Raw genomic sequence first — 21,867 nt, 5'->3', positions numbered from 1 at the left:
AAGCCAGAGCAAAGGTGGAGTGGGATGGCAGAGGCGTTAAGGCTACAGGCAGAGGGTACGAGTAAGGGTGCCAGGCACATGGAATGGGAGGCCTTCCTGACGTGGTGTCACACCTGTAAGCCATGCCTCTTGCTTTGTCACAAGCTTCAGTGGTGAGGTTTGCATGCTCCACCCAGCCCTGCCCTAGCATTTTCCAGAGGCAAGGGCAGATTCCAGCCAGCGGTTTCCCTTTTGGCTACTTACACAGCAAGATGAGCAATGTGGTGTTAGGGTCCAGTCTTGGCTCTGCTGCTCACTTGTCACATGACTTGGACCTCAGTATCATCACCTGTAAAATGAACGGGCTGGACTCAGCCTGTTGGAATCCTTCCATTAGGAATAGTCTGTGCTCTGGCCCCGTGCTCGCAAACTCGGACTAGCCCAGGAGTCCGCTGAGCGTATTCACATGCAGAGTCATCAGGGATGGGGCCTGAGACTCTGCATTCCCAATACCGTTCCTGCTGCTGCTTGGACTGCACTTTGAGAAGCGCAGCCACAGTTTGCCTTGCCTTTTCCCAAAGGTCATGTCTACACCTGTCCACACGTGCTTAGAAAGGAGGGCCCTGAGGCATGAAGAAGAGAGCTCCCCAGAGCACCATGAAGTTGTCCGTTGACCTTTAGGTCTGTCTCTCGCACACACCTGCGTGTCTTGGGGGGTGACCTTGGTGCTCTTTTAGGGCAAAATTACCAAACTGTACTGTGCACAGACCCTTCTCGATGCCGAGTGGTAGCACTGGCTCCTCCGCCCCACCAGGGCCACTCCTCTGGGCTCAATCCCACTTGGGCAATCATCTGCCTTCCCCCTAGGGGATCCTATGGGCCAAAGCCCCCACAAAGAGTAAATAGGGTGCAATTCTGTGGCCACTGCCTGAGTCAGCATGTGTTAGTGTGCTGGATGGTGTCTCCCACAATAGAGCACACTGAGTGTTCATTTCCTCCCCTGCCTTTCCGTGGGGTGCCAGGAGGTGACCCTACGACTCCATACTACCTCTCCTATAGCATTTGCCTATCTGAATGAGAGTGCACAGTGGAGCCTGTGTCTCCACCCCATCTGCCTCACACTGACCATGAGCTCCCCAAAGCAGGCTGCTCCCATCCATCTCTGGACACCTGTCCAAGCCTGTGCCTGGCACAGACAAGGGGCTCCCAATTCGGGCTCCAGTCTCCATGAGATAACAGACACCAGGAGGTCCTGATGGGATGTCCTGGGTCTCTGTCAATTGAAGTCTTCAATCACTTTGCCTTGCTCCTCGTTAATCGGGCACCTTCTCTGCCCGGGAGACACTGAGACCTTGCCCCCCTCTCAGAACGCTCTACACTATACAGTGAGAAGACGCCCTGTGTGCAAAACACAATGAGCTTGCAAAACAGCCTCCTGGAAGAGTTCAGGGCAGGCTTCTGGAAGAAGCATAATTCCTCTTGGTTGACTTTGGCAAGTGAAAAAGGTGAGCAGGAGAAGCAGCGTGAGGAAAGGTATAGAAGCAAGAAGCTCAATCCATGGACCCTGGAGGCTGGTGCTTGACTGACCACAGGTTGCCAACCTCAAGTACTGCTGGGAATTGGGGCTGGACAGGAAGGCTGGTCCCCGCAGGGTCCCCATGAGCCTTCAGGGGCAGCGTGAGGAGACTGCCTCACTCGGGGTCATGTATGTACAAAATAAATTCCCAGATGTTTGGGGATCAAAACTTCATTATGTGCTCACACTCACACACACACACACACACACACACACACACACACTCACTCACCTAATGAACCAATGCCTCTTCACAGACAAATCTCCACCATCATCATCATGTTCATTAGGCACTTAGCATGTACCAGGTTCAATTCTACATACTTCATGTTCATTAACTTATATAATTCTCACAACAACCCTGACAGGAATGTTCTATTTTGCCCTGGCTTTTGCGGTGAGGAAACTGAGGTGCAGAGAGCCACAGGTCCATGGCAGGCTAGGGCAGCCGGGCTCATGCTGTGGGCCCAGGCAATATGGGTCAGAGCCAAACATGAGCTGCCTCCTTCCCCAGCAGATTACTCCTCACCCTATACCTGTGGACATGCCTGTTTCTGGAAGGGACAGACTCCTTTCCAGCCCAGAGCCATGCCCATCAAAGCAGGGCAGCCCACCTACAGTCCACCCAGAATTTGCTTCAGGAGGCCTGGCCTACAGTTAGATCAAGCTTACTCCCATCCTGATTCCCCCCGGCCATCCGCATGAAGAAAATTGCCTTGTGAGTGAGGGGCATGTCAGGGCAGAGCTGTCCCCATCATCCTCACTAAAGAAGTGGTCCTGGGACATGGTCATGGGAATAGCCTGGCCCTCACAGAACACCTGCCTAGAACACCTGCCATGAGTCGGGTCCCATGTTGAGTGAGGTTGGGAGACTGCCTCACATTGCTTACAGCCCCAGGGTTCCCCCAGAGTCTCCAGCACTGCACTGGGATGACACCCCAACTGACCAATATTGTAGCTGGGTATGCACTTCCCCATTTCCTTTCCCCTGACCAACCTGGAAGCCTACTGGGGGCAGGCTCCACATCACTTCCTTCTTTGCCTCTCCCACAGCCCTCACTGGCCCATGATAGATTTGGTAGATCTGAACTGCATTGAATCCATCTCACTATGCCCTTAGAACTTGGAAGTTTGCCCAGAAGAGGTCCCAGGCTCTTGGGAATGTCTTGGAAGCCTGGCTCAGCCAAGCTTCAGGACAGTAGGAGTAATTGTCTCAAACTGGTGGACATGAAAAGGACACCTCGTTTCTCTGAGGTCTGAGGCAGGAGCCCCTAAAGCTGTCCCAAAGCAGTTCCACCCCCTTGCAATGTGTAGCCACAGTCAGAGATAGCAAGGCCAGGGTGAGAATGGAGACAGTGGCTATTTTAGGGAGTCTAGTCTGAGCACCAAACAGGCTTTTGAGTCAGACACATCAGAAACAATCCTGGATGCTCTCCTACTAGCTCTGGGACTCCAGCAAGTTACTTTGCACATTCTGGCCTTGGCTTCCTCATCTGTAAGGCAATGGAGTCAGAATACTGATTCAGAATAAAATACTGAGTCAGAATAAAATGAGCTGACTTAGTTAAAGGACCAGGGGCTAGCACACACCAGGAGCTCAAGGATGTTAGTTTTCTTTCTGATTGTCCTACCTTTACTACCCAAATGTTGAAGGAAGAAAGTCCTGGCTTGAAAGGAGGGTAAGTGGTAACTCTGTGGATCTCATCATTTGGCAATGACCCATGGCCCTGGTCTTTATGTCTCCAGCCTCCATTCTGTAAACACTTATTCTAGCTTCTCAGACTTGATTCCACTGGTCAAAGGGCTTTTCCACCATCAAATCCTCCATGCAGACAGCAGCCAGCCCTCCCCAGCAGCACCCCATGGCCACCTCAGTCCCATCAGCTTGCAGCATGGGCAAGAAGCCCCAGTGTGTACACCCAAGCTGGACCCATGAAGGTGAGAAGGTCCCCCACAAAGCAGGCCTCTGGTGAGATATCAGAGGTTGCCCACCCAGGGTCCCTGGCTAGTTCAACAAGAGATGGTCATGGCCTTTTTAGTTTGTCCTCCCAGACCTAATTCCATCCAATCCAATACCTACTACAACTTCATCTTATTGTTGTCTATCTGCTGCCTAAAATGCAAGTTTGTCATGTTACTCTCTTGCTCAAGAATCTTCTGTGGCTCCCTTTTGCCCTTGGAACTGCATCCCTGACATACAGGCTCTGCTTGCCTCTCCACTTCATCTCCTCCACACAATATGCCCCAAGCAGAGCAAATCACTTGCCTCCCCCTAAATACCGACACTGTTTCACACCTCTATGACCTTAAATACACTTCTTGTGCCTGCAATGCCATAGCATGATGTTTCTTAAACTGCTTGGTCATAAGAATTACCTGAAGAGCTTGTAAAAATAAGTATCAGTTCCTAGGCTCACTGGCTGAATCTGGATCCCCAGGTAAGAGACCTGGCAAATCTGTATTTTTACTGCCTGAGGTGATTCTTCTGCTCTGGCAAGCTGGAGAAACACTCTTCTAATTGCCTCATCCACAAAGGGATTAATGCTCATCCATCCTAGATTTTCCTCAGTGGTCACCACCTCCAAGAATACCACCTAATGTTCCTCCTTTCTGTAGTAATATAACACTACTTCACGTTTATTGAGATCTTAGTGTGGTGGAGCAGTGTTCTAAGTACTGGGTATGTGGTGACTCCTTTAATCCCTGGGAAGGGGTGTTGTGATCTTTATCATAGCTAAAGAAACTGTTGTGCATATTCCTTTGTGGTAGGGAAGCACAAAGAGGTTAAGCAAGTTGTGCAGAATCACACAGGTAGAAAGTAGCAGAGCTGAATTCTGAACCTGGGAGTGTGCCTTCAGAGCCCTCACTGTTACCTAACATGGCCAGGTCACACCTGCCTGTAGCATGATTGTCTTGTGGGCTGAGGCTGCCTTACCAGCCTCCTTTGTCCTCTACTAGATCTGGAACTGCAGAAGGCAGGTATTGTATAGCCCAGAGACCTGCACAACTCTGTGTGTGTGGTAAGAGCCTAGTAAATATATGTATCACAGAAGAAGAAGCAGGGATGATTGGGGGTGGGGGATGGTGCTGGAAGATGCCCTGGGTCTTTGGGGATGCAGAGGAGGGGAGGGAGGCAAAAGTTGGATAAAATGATCTATAAGCAGCAACATCTTGTCTTTCCCAAAGGGACTGTGACACCTTTCTCTCTGACAGGTGCAACCTGGCACCCGTGCAGGAGTATGGCCGGGATGTGGGGCTCAAGACCGACCTGGTGACCATGAACCCCTCTGTCATCCAACGGGCCTTTGAGGACTTGGTCAACGCCACCTGGCGAGAGAAGCTGCTACAGCGGCTGCGCAGTCTCAATGGCAGCATCCTGTGGATTCCCGCCTTCATGGCCAGGGGTGGCAAGGAGCGGGTTGAGTGGGTCAACGAGCTCATCTTGAAGCACCACGTCAACGTGCGTACTGCATACCCCTCTCTGCGCCTGCTGCACGCCGTCCGCGGGTGAGCCGCCTCTCCAAAGCCAGCGGGGCCATCACCAAGTCTGGGAGGGGCTTGGTGGGCAATGTTCCCTTCCCAGATGCACTTCCATCTCAGCTTACCACTCACTCGTTGTATGACCTCAGCAAGCCCCCTGACCTTTCTGAGCCTCCCTTCCTGGAGAAAGGAGGAGGGCTGGCAGATGAGTTTCATCTGCCCAGAGAGCTGTGTTGAGAACGATGGTCCCATAACTGCTGTGTGGGGAATAAACCAGGAGGGGCAAGGATGGAAGGAGGAATGTGTGCTGGAAGCTCTTGCATTAGTCTGGGTCACAACTGACTGTGGCTTAGACTGGTATAGTGGTGGAGGATAGGCAACAGGTAGCTCAGATCAGCTGAAAACTTTGGAGTAGAGGCAGCAGGATTTACTGATGGGTTTTATTTAAGGACCTTAAGGAGTGAGAGAAAGAGAAACATCCAGGATTGCTGTTAGGATTAAAGTTTGAGCACATGGGTGGACAGTGGTGCCATTTTCTGTGAGAGGAGAGTCTGGGCCCATGCATGTTTTGGGGTATTAAGTTTGCTCTAATTTCAAGATGCCTGTTACAAAGACACCCCTCCACATGCCTGACCTTGCAGCTTGGGATCAGGCTCTGCATCCATCTGCCCATCCAACCAAATGGCAGTTTACTGACCTGCTCTAGTGGGACAAGTAAGCTCATTGTACAGATCCCCACTGACATTAAAATGCTCTTTTGCTCTTTACTGGAGCCTGAGCATAACTCAGTGTGACCCAGGGAAGCTCTCTGACCAACTCACAAAGGGTTCTTGCTATCTCACAAAGGTGACCCCTGAAGCACCCAAGCCCGCGACCAGCACTGACTGGTCTCATTAGGTTGAGCTGCCAGCACAGAAACCCATTACCTCCAAGAAAAGCCAAGAGAAACCTTCAGTAAGAGGTGGACATACTTGTGGCTGATGGAGCAGAGTGACACCTGATGGACACAAGGTTCACTGGAACCACATCCTTATTCTGGAGGTTGACCTGTCAGGTCTTCATTGAGCATCCACTTTATCCCTGCCACAGCGTGGGTCTGCCACAGCAGCCCCCATCTCACAGATTTAGGCTCTGTGCCTTAAATGTTGTCTTTTTCCAGAGGAGGAAAGTATTTACATGGTTTGGGGGTGAGAGGAGATGAGAAAAGGAGAAGGGCTAGCCCATGGTAAAGAGAAACAGTCCCTTGGACAGGGAATGGGCTACTCCCTAGAAGAAACTTATGCAGTCAGAGCTATTTCCAGCTATAATTGACTCACTTTCATCTGTCAAAATAGCATTAAGCACCAGTAATAAGTCCTTTAAACAAACAGGCTGTTAATCCTGAGATGGCAACATCTTCCCTTGCAGGAACTCCCGGGAGGAAATACTGCAGGAGAGAGAACAGGGCAGGCTTCTGCTTTTAGCAAGGGGAGAAGGTGGTGAGGAGGAAGGCTTCAGGGGCCTTAGAATGGATTTCTGCCAATAGCCCTCTCCCTCTGCAGGATGTGGGGTCCAGTAGAGCATTACAGGAAAGGTAGGCAGCATCTGTAGTGAGAGTGAGGGCTTGCCTGGACTTGGTGGGAACTTACCTGTGTTTGCTGCCAAAGGAGGAATGGGTTGGGGGCTAGGGGGTATGCAGAACAAAGCCACAAGAGAAAAGACCAAGGGTTCGTAGAAAAGATAGTTGAGAAAAAACCTGGCCGGGGCAGTCTGGTCTAGCATGAGAATCATGGGCTCTGCAGTTAGGGACAGCTGGGTTCAAATCCCACTTCCATGACTCATGTGGTTGAATAGGTCCCTTGTTTCCCTGAGCCCTGCTATCTGTGTCTTCACTGTGGAACACTGCCTACATCCAAATGTGTGTCCTGTGCTGGCCAAGGAAGACACACAGTCAGTCAGTCATACCTACTGCCACCATGGCAGCTGCCACCACCCACCCACCAAGAGATTAGATTTGTCCTATGGATTTAAGCGGTAGAAATAGGACCAGAGAGTGAAACCACAGGGAGGAGCATATATATTTAGGCTCAGTTTGATCAAAGATTCTGTAGTAGAATGGTGGATTAAGTAAAAAACATCTGTCAAGACTTCTTCACCTCAACATTCAAATATGGAACAGGATAATCTTGTTTCCATATTTAAAAATCTATTGTTCAGTAAACCCCCTATTTATGAGATTGGGGTGATAAACATTTTCATTGTGGCAAAATATATACACAACCTAAACTTTACTATTTTAACCATAGTTAACTGTGCAGCTCAGTAGTGTTAAGTATATTCACACTGTTGTGAAACAAATCTCCAGAACTTTTTTACCGTGCAAGTCTGAAACTCTATACCCATTAAACAAGTCCCCCTTCCCTCCCTCTAGCTCCTGATACTGTAACCTTTCTACTTCGGTTTCCATGAACTTGGCTATCTTAGATACCTCATATCTACCTCATACAAGTAGATGTATACTGCCTTTGCCTTTTTGTGACTGATTCCACTTAACATAACATCCTCAAGGTTTATCCATGCTTTAGCGTGTGTCAGAATGGCCTTTCTTTTGAGGACTGAATAATACTCTGTTGTATGTATACGCCAGATTTTGTCTGTCCATCCATCCATCAGTGGACATTTGGGTGGCTTTCACCTTGTTGACTATTGTGAAGAGTGCTATTGTCAACATGGGTGTGCAGATTATCTCTTTGAGACTCCGCTTTCAATGGCTGCATTGTATGGTAGTCCTATTTTTGATTTTTTTAGAGAATCTCCATCCCACTTTCCACTGTGGCTGCACCATTTTACGATCCACCAGCAGTGCACAAGGGTTTCAGTTTCTCTACATTTTCACTGACACTTGTTATTCCATCTCCACATCTTTGCCAACACTTGTTATTTGGTAGTAGCCCATTTTAACCACTTTTAAGTGTACAATTCAATCAGAAGAAATGTACTGTTAGAGGAAAATGTGGCAGAAAATTTTTATGACATTAGGTTTAGCAGTGGTTTCTTAAGTATCACACCTGAACACAGGAAACAAAAGAAAAAAGAGATAAAAGGGACTTCATCAAAATTCAAACTTTTCATGAACCAAAAAGTCAATATATTATGAGAGTGGAAAAAACCCACCTGTAGAACGGGGAGAAATATTTGCAAATCATGTATCTGATAAGGGATTAATATCCGGAGTATACGCAGAACTCCTAGATCTCAACAACACCACAAATAAATTAAACAACCCAATTTTTAAATGGGCAAATGACTTGAATAGACTTTTCTACAGAGAAGATATACAGATGGCCAATAAGCACGTGAAAAAATGCTCAACATCACTCATCATTTGGAAAGTGTAAATCAAAACCACAATGAGTTACCACTTTCCACCCACTGGGATGGCTGCTATCAAAAAAGGGAGGAAGTAACAAGTGTTGGTGAGGATGTGAAGAAATTGGAACCTTGTGTCTGCTGGCGAGAATGTCAAGTGGGAGTCACCTTTGAGGCATCCAAGTGTCTTTGTTCTGCAAAAGAGAAAGCTGACGCCCAGATAAGTGGGGTGATTTGTAGGAGGACACCCAGCCAGGGAGGAACACATCCAGGAACTGAAGCACAGCCCTTTACTCTAGCCAGGGCACCAGATGCAGCAAATTCATACGTAGCCAGTTCTAGATTTGGGGCCTCAGGGAGTTCAGTGGTCTGAGTACTGTCACACCTGAGAATTGGAGTTAGGAGACCACATTGGATAGCAGTGTATGAAGACTCTCTGTGTACATGGCAGTTCTTCTGAGTCTGGGACAGCTTTTCCAACAGACAGAACAAGCTGAAAGTTCAGAACGCCTCAGAGTCTCACCAAACACCCGCTGGCAGCTGAGGCTTGATAGAGCCTTGTGGAAACTCCCGTCGAGGTTCTCAGTTTTGTTTGCCCCTTGACCTCACCTTGGCCTTTGCCTCCCTCATTTGCTTGATTGCTCCTTCACATCTAAGCCATTCAGAAGAAAAGCAGCCATCCTCAGATAGCAGCTGTGCATCCACACACTCGGAATGCAGCTGGGTGGCTTGAAATGTCCAGACATGTCCATATACAAGTCATTGTGCTCCTAGGGCTGATTTAGTGTCCCCAGTCCATCCATTCATGGGGAAAAAAACTGTGAGATGCTCTAGTAACAGCAAATAGGCTTGTCACAAAGACCAAATGAGATCATTTATACAAATCACTTTAGAACCCAATGCTGTTCATATTAAGCCCATCTAACACTAAAACCTGGCACATGGTAGAGCCAGGCTTCATGTGAAGAGACCAAATGACCATGGTTTTAGTTCCCCTGGTTAAACAATCTCCTACTACACATTTGTGGTTATTAGCCTACTTCTTATTGTTAGTTATTTGAGTAATAAGTGCCTTGAGGCCAGGATAATGCCACTTTGTGCTGCGCTCCTGTCCCCTACACAGTGCCTGATACTGAGACAGCATCTGGTGACTGGCCAGGGGGTCCCCAAGTGAACTCAGATTGATGAAGGACATGTAGGAGAATAAATGAGGGGCACAAGAAAAAAATCCCTAACATTACTATACCAGATACCATGCTAAGCATTATGACATGTAATGAGAGAACTAGTACCAATATCCTATTTTAAAGACAACAAATTGAGTCTCAGGTGGAAGTAACTTGTACAAGGCCACATGGCTGGTAAGAGATAGATTCAGGACTCCTCCCTTGCTCCTGATCACTACCCATTTGCCCCTGTGACAATAACCAGCAAATAAAGACAGGGACCCTAGAAGAATAATGTCAGGAAGGCCAAAGTCAGAGTGTGAGCTTATGAAAATATTAAGAAAAACAGAAAGGGGGCACCTGGGTAGCTCAGTCAGTGGGGCCTCTGATTTGTGATTTCAGCTTAGGTCATGATCTCAGGGTGGTGAGATTAAGCCCTGAGTCAGGCTTGGAGCTGGGTATGGAGCTTGCTTAAGAGTCTTCTCTCTATCCCTCTCTATCTACCCCTCCCCGCTAAAAAGAAAAAGAAAGAAAAACAGGGCATTTTAGTTTCAAGTAAGAAGAACCAAAAAGTTAAGAGCAGGCACAGTAGAGGCTACAAAAGACAGATAGGAACTGGACCTTGGTTTGTCTTCTACACCTGTATTCTCAGCAAAGGAGAGCTATCTTTTATCTGAATAGCATAATGAAGCCTTTGGTGTCATTATTTACCGTCCTGCTTCATTGTCCTAAACCAGTGGTTCTCAACATGGTCCCTGGACCAGCGACATTAGCACCACCCGGGTACTTGTTAGAAAGGTAAATTCTCAGGCCCACCCTACACTTACTGAATCAGAAACTATATGTCTGGGGACCAGAAATCTGCATTTTAGCAAACCCTACAGTTGATTCTGATGCACAGCACAAGTTTGAGAACCTCTACACTCAACAAAACCAAGACCTATTAACATCCCAGGAGATATCATGCACTTTGACCATAGAGCAGCTGGCCCTGATCTTCCCCAAATCATACAAAATTGGAGAAGGACAATCTGGAGCAGGCCATCCTTGCCCAATTTTCTAAAAGCAGGGAAAAGATGGACTCTAGTGAGCTTGTTATCAACCCCAAGCCATAGTCTCAAAACGGTTATCAGTGTAGTGGCTTATGAACACCTGAAGATGAAGAAGCAAACATCAAGAGCAGTGTGCTCATGGGGCAAACAGCAGAGCACACTGTCCTGGTCTGCTCTTCTGGGAAGGGTAGGAGACAGGTAGATCTGGAATCAGTGTAGTCATTTCATATCTTGGTTTAGGTCGGATACTTTGATAAAGTATTTCTTGAGCAGCATGGAGAACAGTGACATTTCAGCAGGTAAAAGGGAACAAATGTTAAGTCTCAGAGAAAACTAGTAAAATAGATACTTTTTTCATCCCCATTTTACTCATAAGGAAACAGGCTCAGGGATGTTAAGTGAAGTGCTCCAGCTCACTCAGATGAGGAGGAGAGGGACTAAAACCCATGTGTATGGGTTTCAGTTGGGTCTACTCTTCCACTGCCATCCCTCTTCTCATGTCCTTGACAGACTGACCACTGTTGACCATGGACACCCAAAAGACACTAATTAAAAGTTGACTTCATGCGGATCTCTCAGAACACAACACCAGCCTCCTATACTACCAGCTGTCCTCATTTTTACCAATGACTTAAACAAAGGCATCAATCGTTTTCTTAGCCAGTTCATAGAAGACATGACTTTGGGGGGATTCCTAATATTTGAGTTGAATCCAAACTACCTTTGGTGGGCTGAAAGAACAAGCCAATTTAAAAGGGTTAAATATAATACAGACAAATGCAAAATTCTGTACCTAGGTTCTAAATAATTGTATAGGTGCAATGAACATTGCCAACCAGCAACAGGAGTGTGGTTGGTTGCTCAAAGGGATAAGATGATCTTAGATCACAGCGATGTATGTATAACACTTTGAGAGTTGAGGTCAGCAATGACCTTGGTTGGGTCCCACTTGGAGAAATTTGGGGTTCCATGCTGGAGAGGGACCACAATGGCAGAGAAATTCAAAAGTTGAAAGTTTTGGGAGAGAAATCTCCAAAGAGCATGAGAGCAATCTTTCTTCAGTTAGCAAATACTTATTTGCTATAAGCTAGAAGGCCCCAGGCCTGGGTTGAGGGAACACAAAAACCAATGAAACAGGGCTTTTGCCCTTGAGGAGCTCACAGATTTGGCCTGCAAGGCTCCAGGTGTAGAACTAGGGCTGAGAAGGGATCTACAATGAGTCAGGTGTCATCTGGACCCTGGAAAAAGCATTCCCACAAATAAGGGTCATCTGAAATGAGCTTGGTTGCCTCTTGTTCAGACAGCAGTGAATGTCCCTTGCTGGGCCATGACTTGGGAAATCCACGTCATACAGAGTTAGTGTATCAGTCTTCCAGGGCTGCTGTAGGATCACAGGCCAGGTGGCCTCAATTGACAACAGTAAGTTATTGTCTCACAAATCTGGAGGCTGGAAGTCCTTCTGAGAGCTCTGAGGTTAGAATCTGTTCCAAGCCTTCCTCTTGTGGAGGAGCATCTCCATCATTTTCTGTGTCTGCTTGTTTCTCTCCAACTCCACCCCCACCCCGCTCCCACTTATAAGAACATCAGTTGGATTGGAATAGAGGCCATCCTATTGATTCTTGCTGGTCTGAGGCAGTTATTGGGCCTGGGTATCACAGAGAGGGGACAATGTGGTGCAGAGAAGGCCTGTCCTTTGACTCTTACTGGCTGAACAGCTCTTCCAGGGGGCTTCCAGCTCTGCCAGCCTGCAAGAGTGGCACAGTGCCCTGGCTGGCTGTTGGCAAGGGAGGTGAACAGCCCAGGGGAAGGACACCCAGGCAGTTGAATATGGCTGCAGGAAGGGGAAAACTCTGGTCTGCAGATGGTAGTGAATGGCTCAGATTCAATTATGACAATAGGGAAGGCTGTGACCCATAGAGAGGGTGGCCCTCGGGCAGGAAAGCAATCCGCTGCCTGGCCCATTTAGCTGCCCAGACCATGGGCTTGGTGCGGAGGAAGCCTGTGAATTGGTGCTTAATTAGGCACCAAAAGTGCTGAACGTCGGCCCTAGGATGGCAGTGATCCAGCGGGCATCCCTGCCAGAGCTGGAGCAGCAGATCAGCAGAGTGGGCATTGCTGCCTGGCAGCAGGGAGCAGATACCCAAGCGCTAGATGGGTGAGGGAGCAAGCATGGTGCAGAGAATGAGAGGCAAGACCAGCACAGGTTGGAGGTGCCCTCTCCCAAGCATGCCCATCACGGTCCCAAGAATATGTCCCTAGGGTCAGTCCAGTAGCTGGGTTCCAGTCTCCTCTAGGGGACATGGAGTATGGAAGTACATTTCAGGGCAGTGCTACATAGAGAAAAGGAGGGAAGTCTGTGGTACTAAGGCACAGATGGCATTTTGTCACTTTTCATAGACTATTTTTTTTTCAAATAGCAATGCACATAGTAAAAAGAAAAATCCAAACAATATAAAAGGATCTGAAGTGGAAAGTGAGTGAGTCCACCTCCACAGAGGCAGCCTGTTACACTGGTTTTCTGTGTTTATTCTTCCAGAAATATCCACTTTTTTACACATAAGGGAGCATGTTTTAGGCACTGTACCTTGCTAAATTCTGGAAATCCTTCCACATCAATACACACCACCCTGTTCTCCTTCACAGTGTCTGGACCATAATTTATGGGGGCAGAAGCCATGGTGGGCATTGCAGTTTTTCCCAATCTTTTGCTAGTATCATCAGTGCTATGGTGATCATCTATACCGACATCTGCACTTATGTACCTCTGTAGGCTTGCTCTTTAGACATGCCATCGCTAAAAAGAGACGCATGTAAGCCTTGTTAGTTTTTATAGAGGTTACCAAATTGCCCTCCCTAGAGGCAGGTACCAATTTACACTCCTACTTATGATTATTGAAAATGCCTGCTTTCCCATAACCTCACCAGCATGGTAAATTACCAACATTTGTTATCTTTGCCAATCCAGCGGAAAATGCCATCTGATTGTTGTGTGAAATTAGATTCCTTTAATTATGAATGAGGTTAATTATAATTTTTTTCCTATTTGGAGCGGCATCAGTTTAGATTCCAGAATCCAGCCAGAAGTTTTTGGCCCTCAAGAGGTGGTCTTTCTGGATCCCTGCTGGGCCAGAGGTGATCCCTGTAGGTGAGTGACAGTCTCTTGACTCTTCCAGGGACCTGCCTTATAGCAGAAGGAAGCTCTGAAGTAATCGGTGTCATGGTTTTCCTCCTTTCTTTCAGCAACAAAGGTCTAAGGCCACGTTAGCCTGCCTTCCACATGGGCAGACCTAGTGGCAGCTTAGAAGGGTCTGTGGGAAGCCAGCCTCTTCCACTTCCAGTGCCCCCACAGGGAGCCACTAGCCCCCGCTTGCTCATTTTCACTCCTGGCTTCATTAAATAGAGATTTGTGATGCACCCATTTTGTGCCTGAGCTATCCTAGCTAGCATCTGGAGCTATATAGAAACAGGAAGCCAGTCCACTTGCTCACAGAATTTTAAATTGTAAGGGAGGAGAAAGGCAAGTAAATGAATAATTATACCATGGCATGATAAGTGCTGTGATCAGAAAAGAACAGCACACAGGGCACAAACCCATTGGGGGAGGTCCAGGAAGTGCCACTGAAGCCGAGACCAGAAAAAGGGGTTACCAGCCAGGAGAACTGGGAGTTGCTGTGTCCTCATAGGAAACAAGAAGATCCTTATAGCAGTGTGGGTATGCATGCTGGGTGGTGAGAGGGATCCCAGGCCCAGGCCACAAGGGCTTGGTGACTGGATGTTGTCCTGGGGACTCCGAGAGTCATTAGGGAGTTTTTGGTGGCGTGGTTATCCTTGAAGTTAACCTTGCTTACATGAGTGTAGAGCACTGGCATGGGTGAGCATCAAGGCCTGGGGACCAGGAATCAGCCTCAAGCATCCACGGGACTTGGTCAGCCCTGCACTCCAGCCCCAGATTTTGAGACAAAAGCCCCAGCTCTCTATTTTCACAAAGCTGAGCAGCCTTGTCCTGAGATGTTCCTCAGGATACCAGAGCCCTCAGCAGTGTTCCCAAAGAAAAGACAGCAATGGGCTGTGGGTCCTTAGACAGGGCCCAGGCTGCTGATGTGGATAATGGGAGACCATGGTTCAGAGGGTCCTGTCCCTGACTTTGCTGCTCATCTTGCACAAAGCGTCACCAAGTGTCCCATGGCAACCACCTGTAAGGCAGTCCTGCTTTTAAGGGACAATATGAGCTAGTTCCCACAAAGTGCTCTTAACATCTTACAGAAAGCCTTTTGGTTCCTTTTTCCAACAGTGGCAGCCACTGTGCTTGCCACATACTGAGCCCAGAAATCCAGAAAGAAGGATAAATGTGCTTTGGAGATGATTTTGGCGATCCTCATCTATAGCTGTCTATGCTCATAAAATACGGCGCTTAATCGTCTTGGCAATTGGGGTAACCAATTTGGAAAATAATTACTGCCTTCTTTGAGATTACTTTGCCTTCTAATTAAAATCTCAAGACTGGGATATTAAAGGTGCATTGTCAATACAATATCCCGGATGCACCCAGCTAACCTCATTTGGGAAGGCAAAATTAATTAGTTTGTGTTTTAACACCCAGCTGTTATCCTGAGGAAGGAAATCGTCTGCAAGTCGGCCACACACACAGTCTCTAAATTGGCCAGAGTGACTGAGGGGGGATAGAAAGGAAATCAAGGATGATTTGTTCCCACATAACTCAGTCAGCTCCCATTACAAGCTGCTCATTAAATGGCATCCCCGCATCCCCATCAGACATTGCTCAAGAGTGTTCTTGTTCACCCGTGGAGGCAGAATGGAAAATAAGTGGGTCCCTCCATGCCATTGAGCTCTCCATTCATTCTGGAGCCTCCTTTGCTGTTAACACCTGTCTCAGTGATTGATTCTCCAGGGGAAAGCCGGCAACAGATCGAAGAGGGTGGGCACCTCTCTCCCTGTCCCTGCTGGCCACAGGTACAAGGCTCTGTGCCTTCCTGGCCTCCCTCTTTCTCCTTTTCAACTTCTATTTCTCAGTTCCATCTAAGTCAAACATTTGCTGAGCACAATGGAATCCAGGATAATAATGTTTCTAGGCTGTGCTGCAGTAATGACCCCAGGGCCTCGTGGTTTAGCATAACAGAAGCTGATTTCTCGTTTATGCAAAGTGTGACGCAGGTCAACATGAGCTCTCTTCCAGCCAGTGATCCAGGGATCTAGGATCCTTCCTTCTTAGACTGACATGGCCGTTATGGGACACTCTGAGGTTCCTCATGGCAGAAGAGAAGGAAGGACTGCGGGCCCTTAAGGCACGTTGGCCCCCCCAAGGGACACCCTTCCTGTCACAGCCTGTTGGCCAGAACTGGTTACATGACCCCAGTCCCATTGCAAGAGATGCTGAGAGATGTAGAAGGGCACATGGAGTGTTTGTTGACCACTTCTGTCCCTGCCACAGTGCTCCGGCTGCCCTATGCATTGAGCCAGGTGCCTCTGAACCCCCTACCAGGAGTGTGAGGCATGGCCCCTGCTCTTGAGGAGATGGCAGCACAGTTTTGCGTGGGAGGCCCACTCACCGAGTAATGGATTATCAGGCCGGATTGATAAGCACAACAGTAGAAGTAGAAGCAAAGTTCATGAAAGTAGGTGGAAGTGATTCCCTAAGCATGAACCAGGAAAAAGAGGGTGGAACAGAAGGAACATTTCCAGGAAGATGTAATTCATGTGCTTGGTTTTGGGGCAGAGGAGAGACAGTTCACCACTGGGATATGTGGAGGAAAGTCACATCTGCAGGGAGGGCACAGCATGTGTCCATGTAACCTCAGACCTCCTAATGATCAAATTCTTCCCTCCCCACCCCTGAGCACAGCACTGATGTCCTGAAAAGAAATTCATTTCCAAAAGCCTCCTCACACTAAGGTCTTATAATCTGAGAATAAACAAACCACAAATCCCTAATATGGCATTGGTGACCTATGTTAGGGTTTGAATTTGCTCAGGGAGCAAATAGCCCTATGCTCTCATGCAGGGACACTGCAGGGGCTTGCATGTCCCTGAGGAGTACTAACAGCTACTACAGCCAGCTTGTGCCCACCCTGACTCTCCAGAACCACCATGGAGTGGAAAAGGTCCAAGAATCAGAAGTAGGGAGGCTACATTTTATCTAAGCCCTGTCTAACCAGCTGCATGAGGAGCACCGCTGCTCAGGCACATCTCCCTGGACTCCCACGTTTTCCTCTGGAACCTGAAAGAACAGGACAAATCCAATCTAGGAGGCCCATGGATTACCTGCAAATACAACCTGTTCATTCACCCAACAGGGCCTCACATGGTGTTTTTAAATTTTTTTCAATAGTTGCCAACATTCAAAAATTTGAAGGAATTGCATAGAAATCCAGATCTCTGGTAACTGGAAAACAATCAGAAAATTTGGCACCACCACACTGGACAACAGTAAAACTGCCTACCCCCTTAGATGCCACAGTCCCCACCACTCCCTGTTGCCTTGGTAACCCTGAGGCCAGGCATTGGTTTTTCCTGCACATGTCCCAGCTCCCAGCTCACTCGGTTACATCCCCCGCCAGGCCATTGGGCTAGACGAGTCTCCAGGACTCAACCATCTTTAAAACTCAATGAGTATTCCTTAGGCTTACTCTTTTCCCATATTTTCTCTAAATATACCTTATTCTTAGCAGAACTCCCCACCAGTGAGAGCAGGGCTTCTTGTCCTTGGCTGAACATTTGAACTACTGGGGGAGGTTTTTAAAAACCTCAGTGTCCAGCCTGCACCTGAGGGTTGCACTCAGGATCAGTCTTCTTAAAGCTCTAGGTCAAGAAGCACTGAGTTAGAACCGAAAATGCAATGGACCAGCTCAGGAGGGTGTTGAGATCCCTGTTGTAGGAGGTGGTTAAGCCAGGGCAGATGAGCACTTTGCAACGATGTGTGGGTGATCCAAACATCAGCTGCTACTCTCCCAGGATTCTTCTCCTTCCATTCTCCCTGCCTTTACCCCTCAGCACCTTCCCAAGCTCAGCTCAACCCCATTAAATCTATAGTGCCAGGTGGTCTCAGGAAGGGCACCTTATCTCTTAAGCCTCAACCTCAGCACCAAGCCCCCCACCCCCCAAGCCAGCACCATGCCTCCCACATGTCAGTTGGGAGTAAGCCTCTCAGCAGTTCAGGAAAGAAGACATGATGAAGGTCTGCAGGATGTCCACACAGGCTTTTCCCTATTACTTCCCAGTTGTGCTTGTAGTTAATGGAGCCATTGTCTTGCTCCCCATCTTTGTCCTTTCCATCTGATTTTGGGTTGAAAAGTTCAGCTGCAGGGAAGTTTCTTGGCCCAGACAGGATGAAACAGGAGGAGATGCAACCAGAGTGGTCTTCAACTGAAAGACTTACAATAAAAGCCTGGGTGTCTAGGTGCTGCCCTGGAGGCTAGCATGGTGCCCTAGAGAATCATGCTCACGGGATGGTGTGGGGATTGGGGTGGGGGATATGTTTCACTATATCACATATTACATGATTTACTAAAATTATATGGGTTACTAGGAATCTGTAACTTGTCTGATTCAAAGGCTAATACCTCCTCCCAAAAAAAAGGATTTAAGGTTAACTTTCTGGAATGTCTTGGTGTTTCCTTTTTGAGACTGCAGAAAGAACCACTGGTGAAAGGAAGGGCATACTGGAACTTCTAGAAAATCTTACCCCTGCCCACCCAACTTTTTTCCTAAAAGTGCTGTGAAGAATATGAAACATTTTCAACTTTCAGCAATGTGTAAATGTCCTGCCTGGCATACTTTTACTTCCAGCATGAATTTAACTGGTGTGTTTGACTATAAAGTCACACCTGTCACTGTGCTGAGGGTCATCAGAGGCTGCGCTGCCGCTGGGGAGTGGATGTTCCTCACAATGGCAGGCGGAGCACGTGAGATGAGGCGCACAGAGTTTGAGGGCAGAAAAACGGGGTCAGTGTCTGGGGTGTGGGCGCACAGCAGGAAGGAGTTGGTGGTAAGGAATGCTTTCTACCAAGGCATACCCATTGCATTTAAGGGGACTCAGTGTAAGGTAAGGAGAAGCTTCTTACAAGGAATCAAGAGGGTAAACCACACATCCCAATGAGTTGTAAATCCAAGCGGAAGAACCACAGTGGAAAGTCAAACTGGTGGCAAATAGAATGGATGTTTTCCCACTTCTGGAGAAACATCTAGATTGTGTTGAAACTGGTCTATGGCCCACCATAATATAGATGCGAAAAATTAGGTCCAGCAAGGAGAAGTAACCTGCTACAGCATGCAGGTAGCTGTGGACAGAACTGTCACTTGAAACTCAAGTCTAAAAAGTTGGTAGCTCCCCCAGACCTCTGTTTCCTAGACTGTGGAATGGAGATGGGTTCTTCCTCACTGCTGGCTGAAGGAAACTGAGACCCTCTGTGTGCAGAGATAGCCCATGCTTTGCCCAGCACTGGGCCCCTGAGCCCAGTGCCATGCTCTCTCCACTTCTCTGTAGCTCATCTTGTTACCCCCGACAGATTCCTAGGTAGGAAGCGGGAACTCCCATTTCAGAGGGAGGTATGCCAATGCCATGACAGGCCGTGAGAAGAGAGCACAGTAGAACGCGGCTTCACCAGGCAGAGCACCATCTGGTGTCCCCTCAGCTCTCAGGAAAGCCACCCAGGGTCAGAGGTGGGCAGCCTGCTTGAGAGATTGGGGGTCCTGCAGGCAGGGATGGGAAGGAAATCCAATGATGCTCAAGAGACAAGGAAGTCAATCTCTGCTGGGGTCAGGAATGGTGACAGGCAAAGGCACATACCACAGGACCCTCCACAAAGGGAAGGTGGTGGGCACTGTGCATGAGCCACCCCTTAATCAGGGGTCTGCATTCTGTGGCCCGAGCAGCAAGTTGCCACGCCCACATGTGTCATCTGTGGCTCTCTCGTGCTCCAACAGCAGAGGCCGGGAGCATGACTGCAAAGCCAAAAATATCTACCAGCTGGCTCTTTATAGAAAAAGTTTGCCTGCCCCTGCTTTAGATTTCAACAAGCCTGAGCTCAGGTCAAGGTCTTGCCCTTTCTACCTAGGTGACCTTGGACAAGCTACTTTTGTCTGAGCCTCATTTCTCCATCTGGACCTACTAACAGGCTCATTATATTCCCACAAAAGTCATATATGTGAAAGAACACAGCACAGGGAACATTTCTGTTGCTTAATAAATGTTGGTAGTCAATCCCTGTGAAGGGAATAGGTAACCAGTGGCTCGATTGATCGCCACAATTCTTGGAGCGGCAGGAAGCAGGCTGCTGGACAGTTTAAAGTTGTCCTTTTCCTGGAAAGGAGGATTCACAAACTCATGTTTCTTTTTTGTTTCTTTCCTCACTTCTTTTATTTTTCTAGATACTGGCTGACCAACAAAGTTCACATCAAAAGACCCACCACTGGTCTCTTGATGTATACCCTGGCCACACGTTTCTGTAACCAGATCTACCTCTACGGCTTCTGGCCCTTTCCACTAGATCAGAACCAGAACCCGGTCAAATACCACTATTACGACAGCCTCAAGTATGGCTACACCTCCCAGGCCAGCCCCCACACCATGCCCTTGGAGTTCAAGGCCCTCAAGAGCCTGCATGAGCAGGGGGCTTTGAAACTGACTGTTGGCCAGTGCGACGGGGCTACGTAAGGTGGGCACCCCATGGGACTCAGTGGCTCACATTTCCTGCCAGCTACACCACAGGCAGATGGGAGTCGGGGTGGCACAAACTATAGAACAAGCAGGCTAGTGGTTTTCTTTGTTAAAGTGTAAAACAGTGACCAGAATATATATATCTATACCTGCATATATATATTGACCTGAGTATTTATAACTGTGTGGTGTTCATCTAGCATTAGGCAGATAAGCCACAGGAAGAAGGTGTGGAGAACCCACCCAAACTGGATTGAGACTCAGTCCATCTTTAGGGGCAGAAGGACTTGGCATGAAAAGAAGCCAGTCCCATGACTTTGGATGACAAACTGCCTCCTGGGTTGGAGAGATCTTTGGGCTCATGGATGGATAGAGAGCCACCTGTTGGCAGCTGCCCCGGGCCTCTGAGATACGCAGATTCTGGGTGAGCCAAGACCCAGAGGGGACAACCTGACCCAAGTCTGAAATGGTGCTGTTCACAGAGGAGAAGGAGGTTGAGGGGTCCAGCCTGGCAAGAGAGTACAAGGATACCAAGAACCAGAGGCTACTTCAGAGCTGTGGGCCTGGCCCCGCAGACTTAGAGTTGAACTGTCCAAGGGATGATCCACAGTGGACCCAGCTGTCCCAGACAGGCTTCCACAGCTATGGAGAGAAGGCTAGCGAAGAATCCATGGACAGTCCAAATTCTGGCTTTGCAAGAACCACCAAGACCTGGACAGAGCAGACAGATGATACTAAAGAGCTGGTATGTTTCCCTGGTGTTTTTGGAAAATTGAGATTTCCTGCTCAGGGGCAGCCCTCCACCCCACAACAGGGCAGAAGAGTGTCCAAAATGTGGTTGTTTGATGGATGTTCTTTAAAGAGACTAGTGCCCCCCCCAAGGAGGAAGGGACCCTGAGATCTCACCCTCTGGGTTAGCCCACTTCCTGCTCTATTAGAATGTCACATGAGGGATGGTACTGTCCCCTTCTCCCACTAGGGAAGCCACAGCAGAGGCTTGAAAGGGCTCTGTCAAGATAAATGTCATCCCTTTAAAAATATATATGATTGCCTTTCGGGGTGCCTCACAGAGCCCCAGAGTGTGAGACCTGAAAATATGTTAAGCACCTAGCTCCATTTCTCTGACACCACTCTGTTTGCTTTCTGCATCGTGCACTCACGGGGCTTCTGCAGCCAGACTGCTGTGTCAATGTCACTTTCTCATCATCTTCCTATCCTGATGGTCACACAAGCCGGCATGGAGCTCCAACACCGAGCTTCTCAAGTCTGCAGGGAGAGGTTCCAATGTCCACCCCCATCCCCACCTACCCACCCTCCTCCAGAGGCAACAATTTTAGAATTTCACAAAATCCTTTTTGCCCTCTATTAAGATTAATTGTTAAGACTTCTTTTTTTTTTTTTTTTTAACCCAAAGCCAAATGCAGTATCCAAACACTGGGCATAATCTCCCCCAGGGAAATCTGGGCTCCATGCCAATCACTTAGGGGCTGGAATCAGAGGTCACATATAGACGAGCCTTGGCAGGCTTGATTTGTTGGATGTATTCCCCTCCCTGATAAATAACAGTGTTTTAAAACATATTTGAAAGATAAG

The 21,867-nt window shown here is 48.1% G+C and overlaps 1 protein-coding gene across 2 annotated transcripts in view; it reads left to right on the top strand.

The window, feature by feature from the left end:
- ST8SIA2 (ST8 alpha-N-acetyl-neuraminide alpha-2,8-sialyltransferase 2) overlaps positions 1-20,547 on the top strand; it is a 61,572-nt gene extending 41,025 nt beyond the window's left edge. For both annotated transcript variants that reach the window (XM_041752904.1, XM_041752903.1), the window contains 2 exons: positions 4,769-5,062; positions 19,986-20,547. In XM_041752904.1, the coding sequence (XP_041608838.1) occupies positions 4,769-5,062; positions 19,986-20,271 (580 nt within the window). In that variant the 3' untranslated portion in view covers positions 20,272-20,547. The remainder of the gene's footprint in view (positions 1-4,768; positions 5,063-19,985) is intronic.
- Positions 20,548-21,867: the final 1,320 nt, after the last annotated feature.

The sequence above is a fragment of the Vulpes lagopus genome, chromosome 4 (assembly GCF_018345385.1).
Source record: "Vulpes lagopus strain Blue_001 chromosome 4, ASM1834538v1, whole genome shotgun sequence".
Lineage (NCBI taxonomy): Eukaryota > Metazoa > Chordata > Mammalia > Carnivora > Canidae > Vulpes > Vulpes lagopus.
This window is presented reverse-complemented; position numbering and strand designations above follow the sequence as displayed.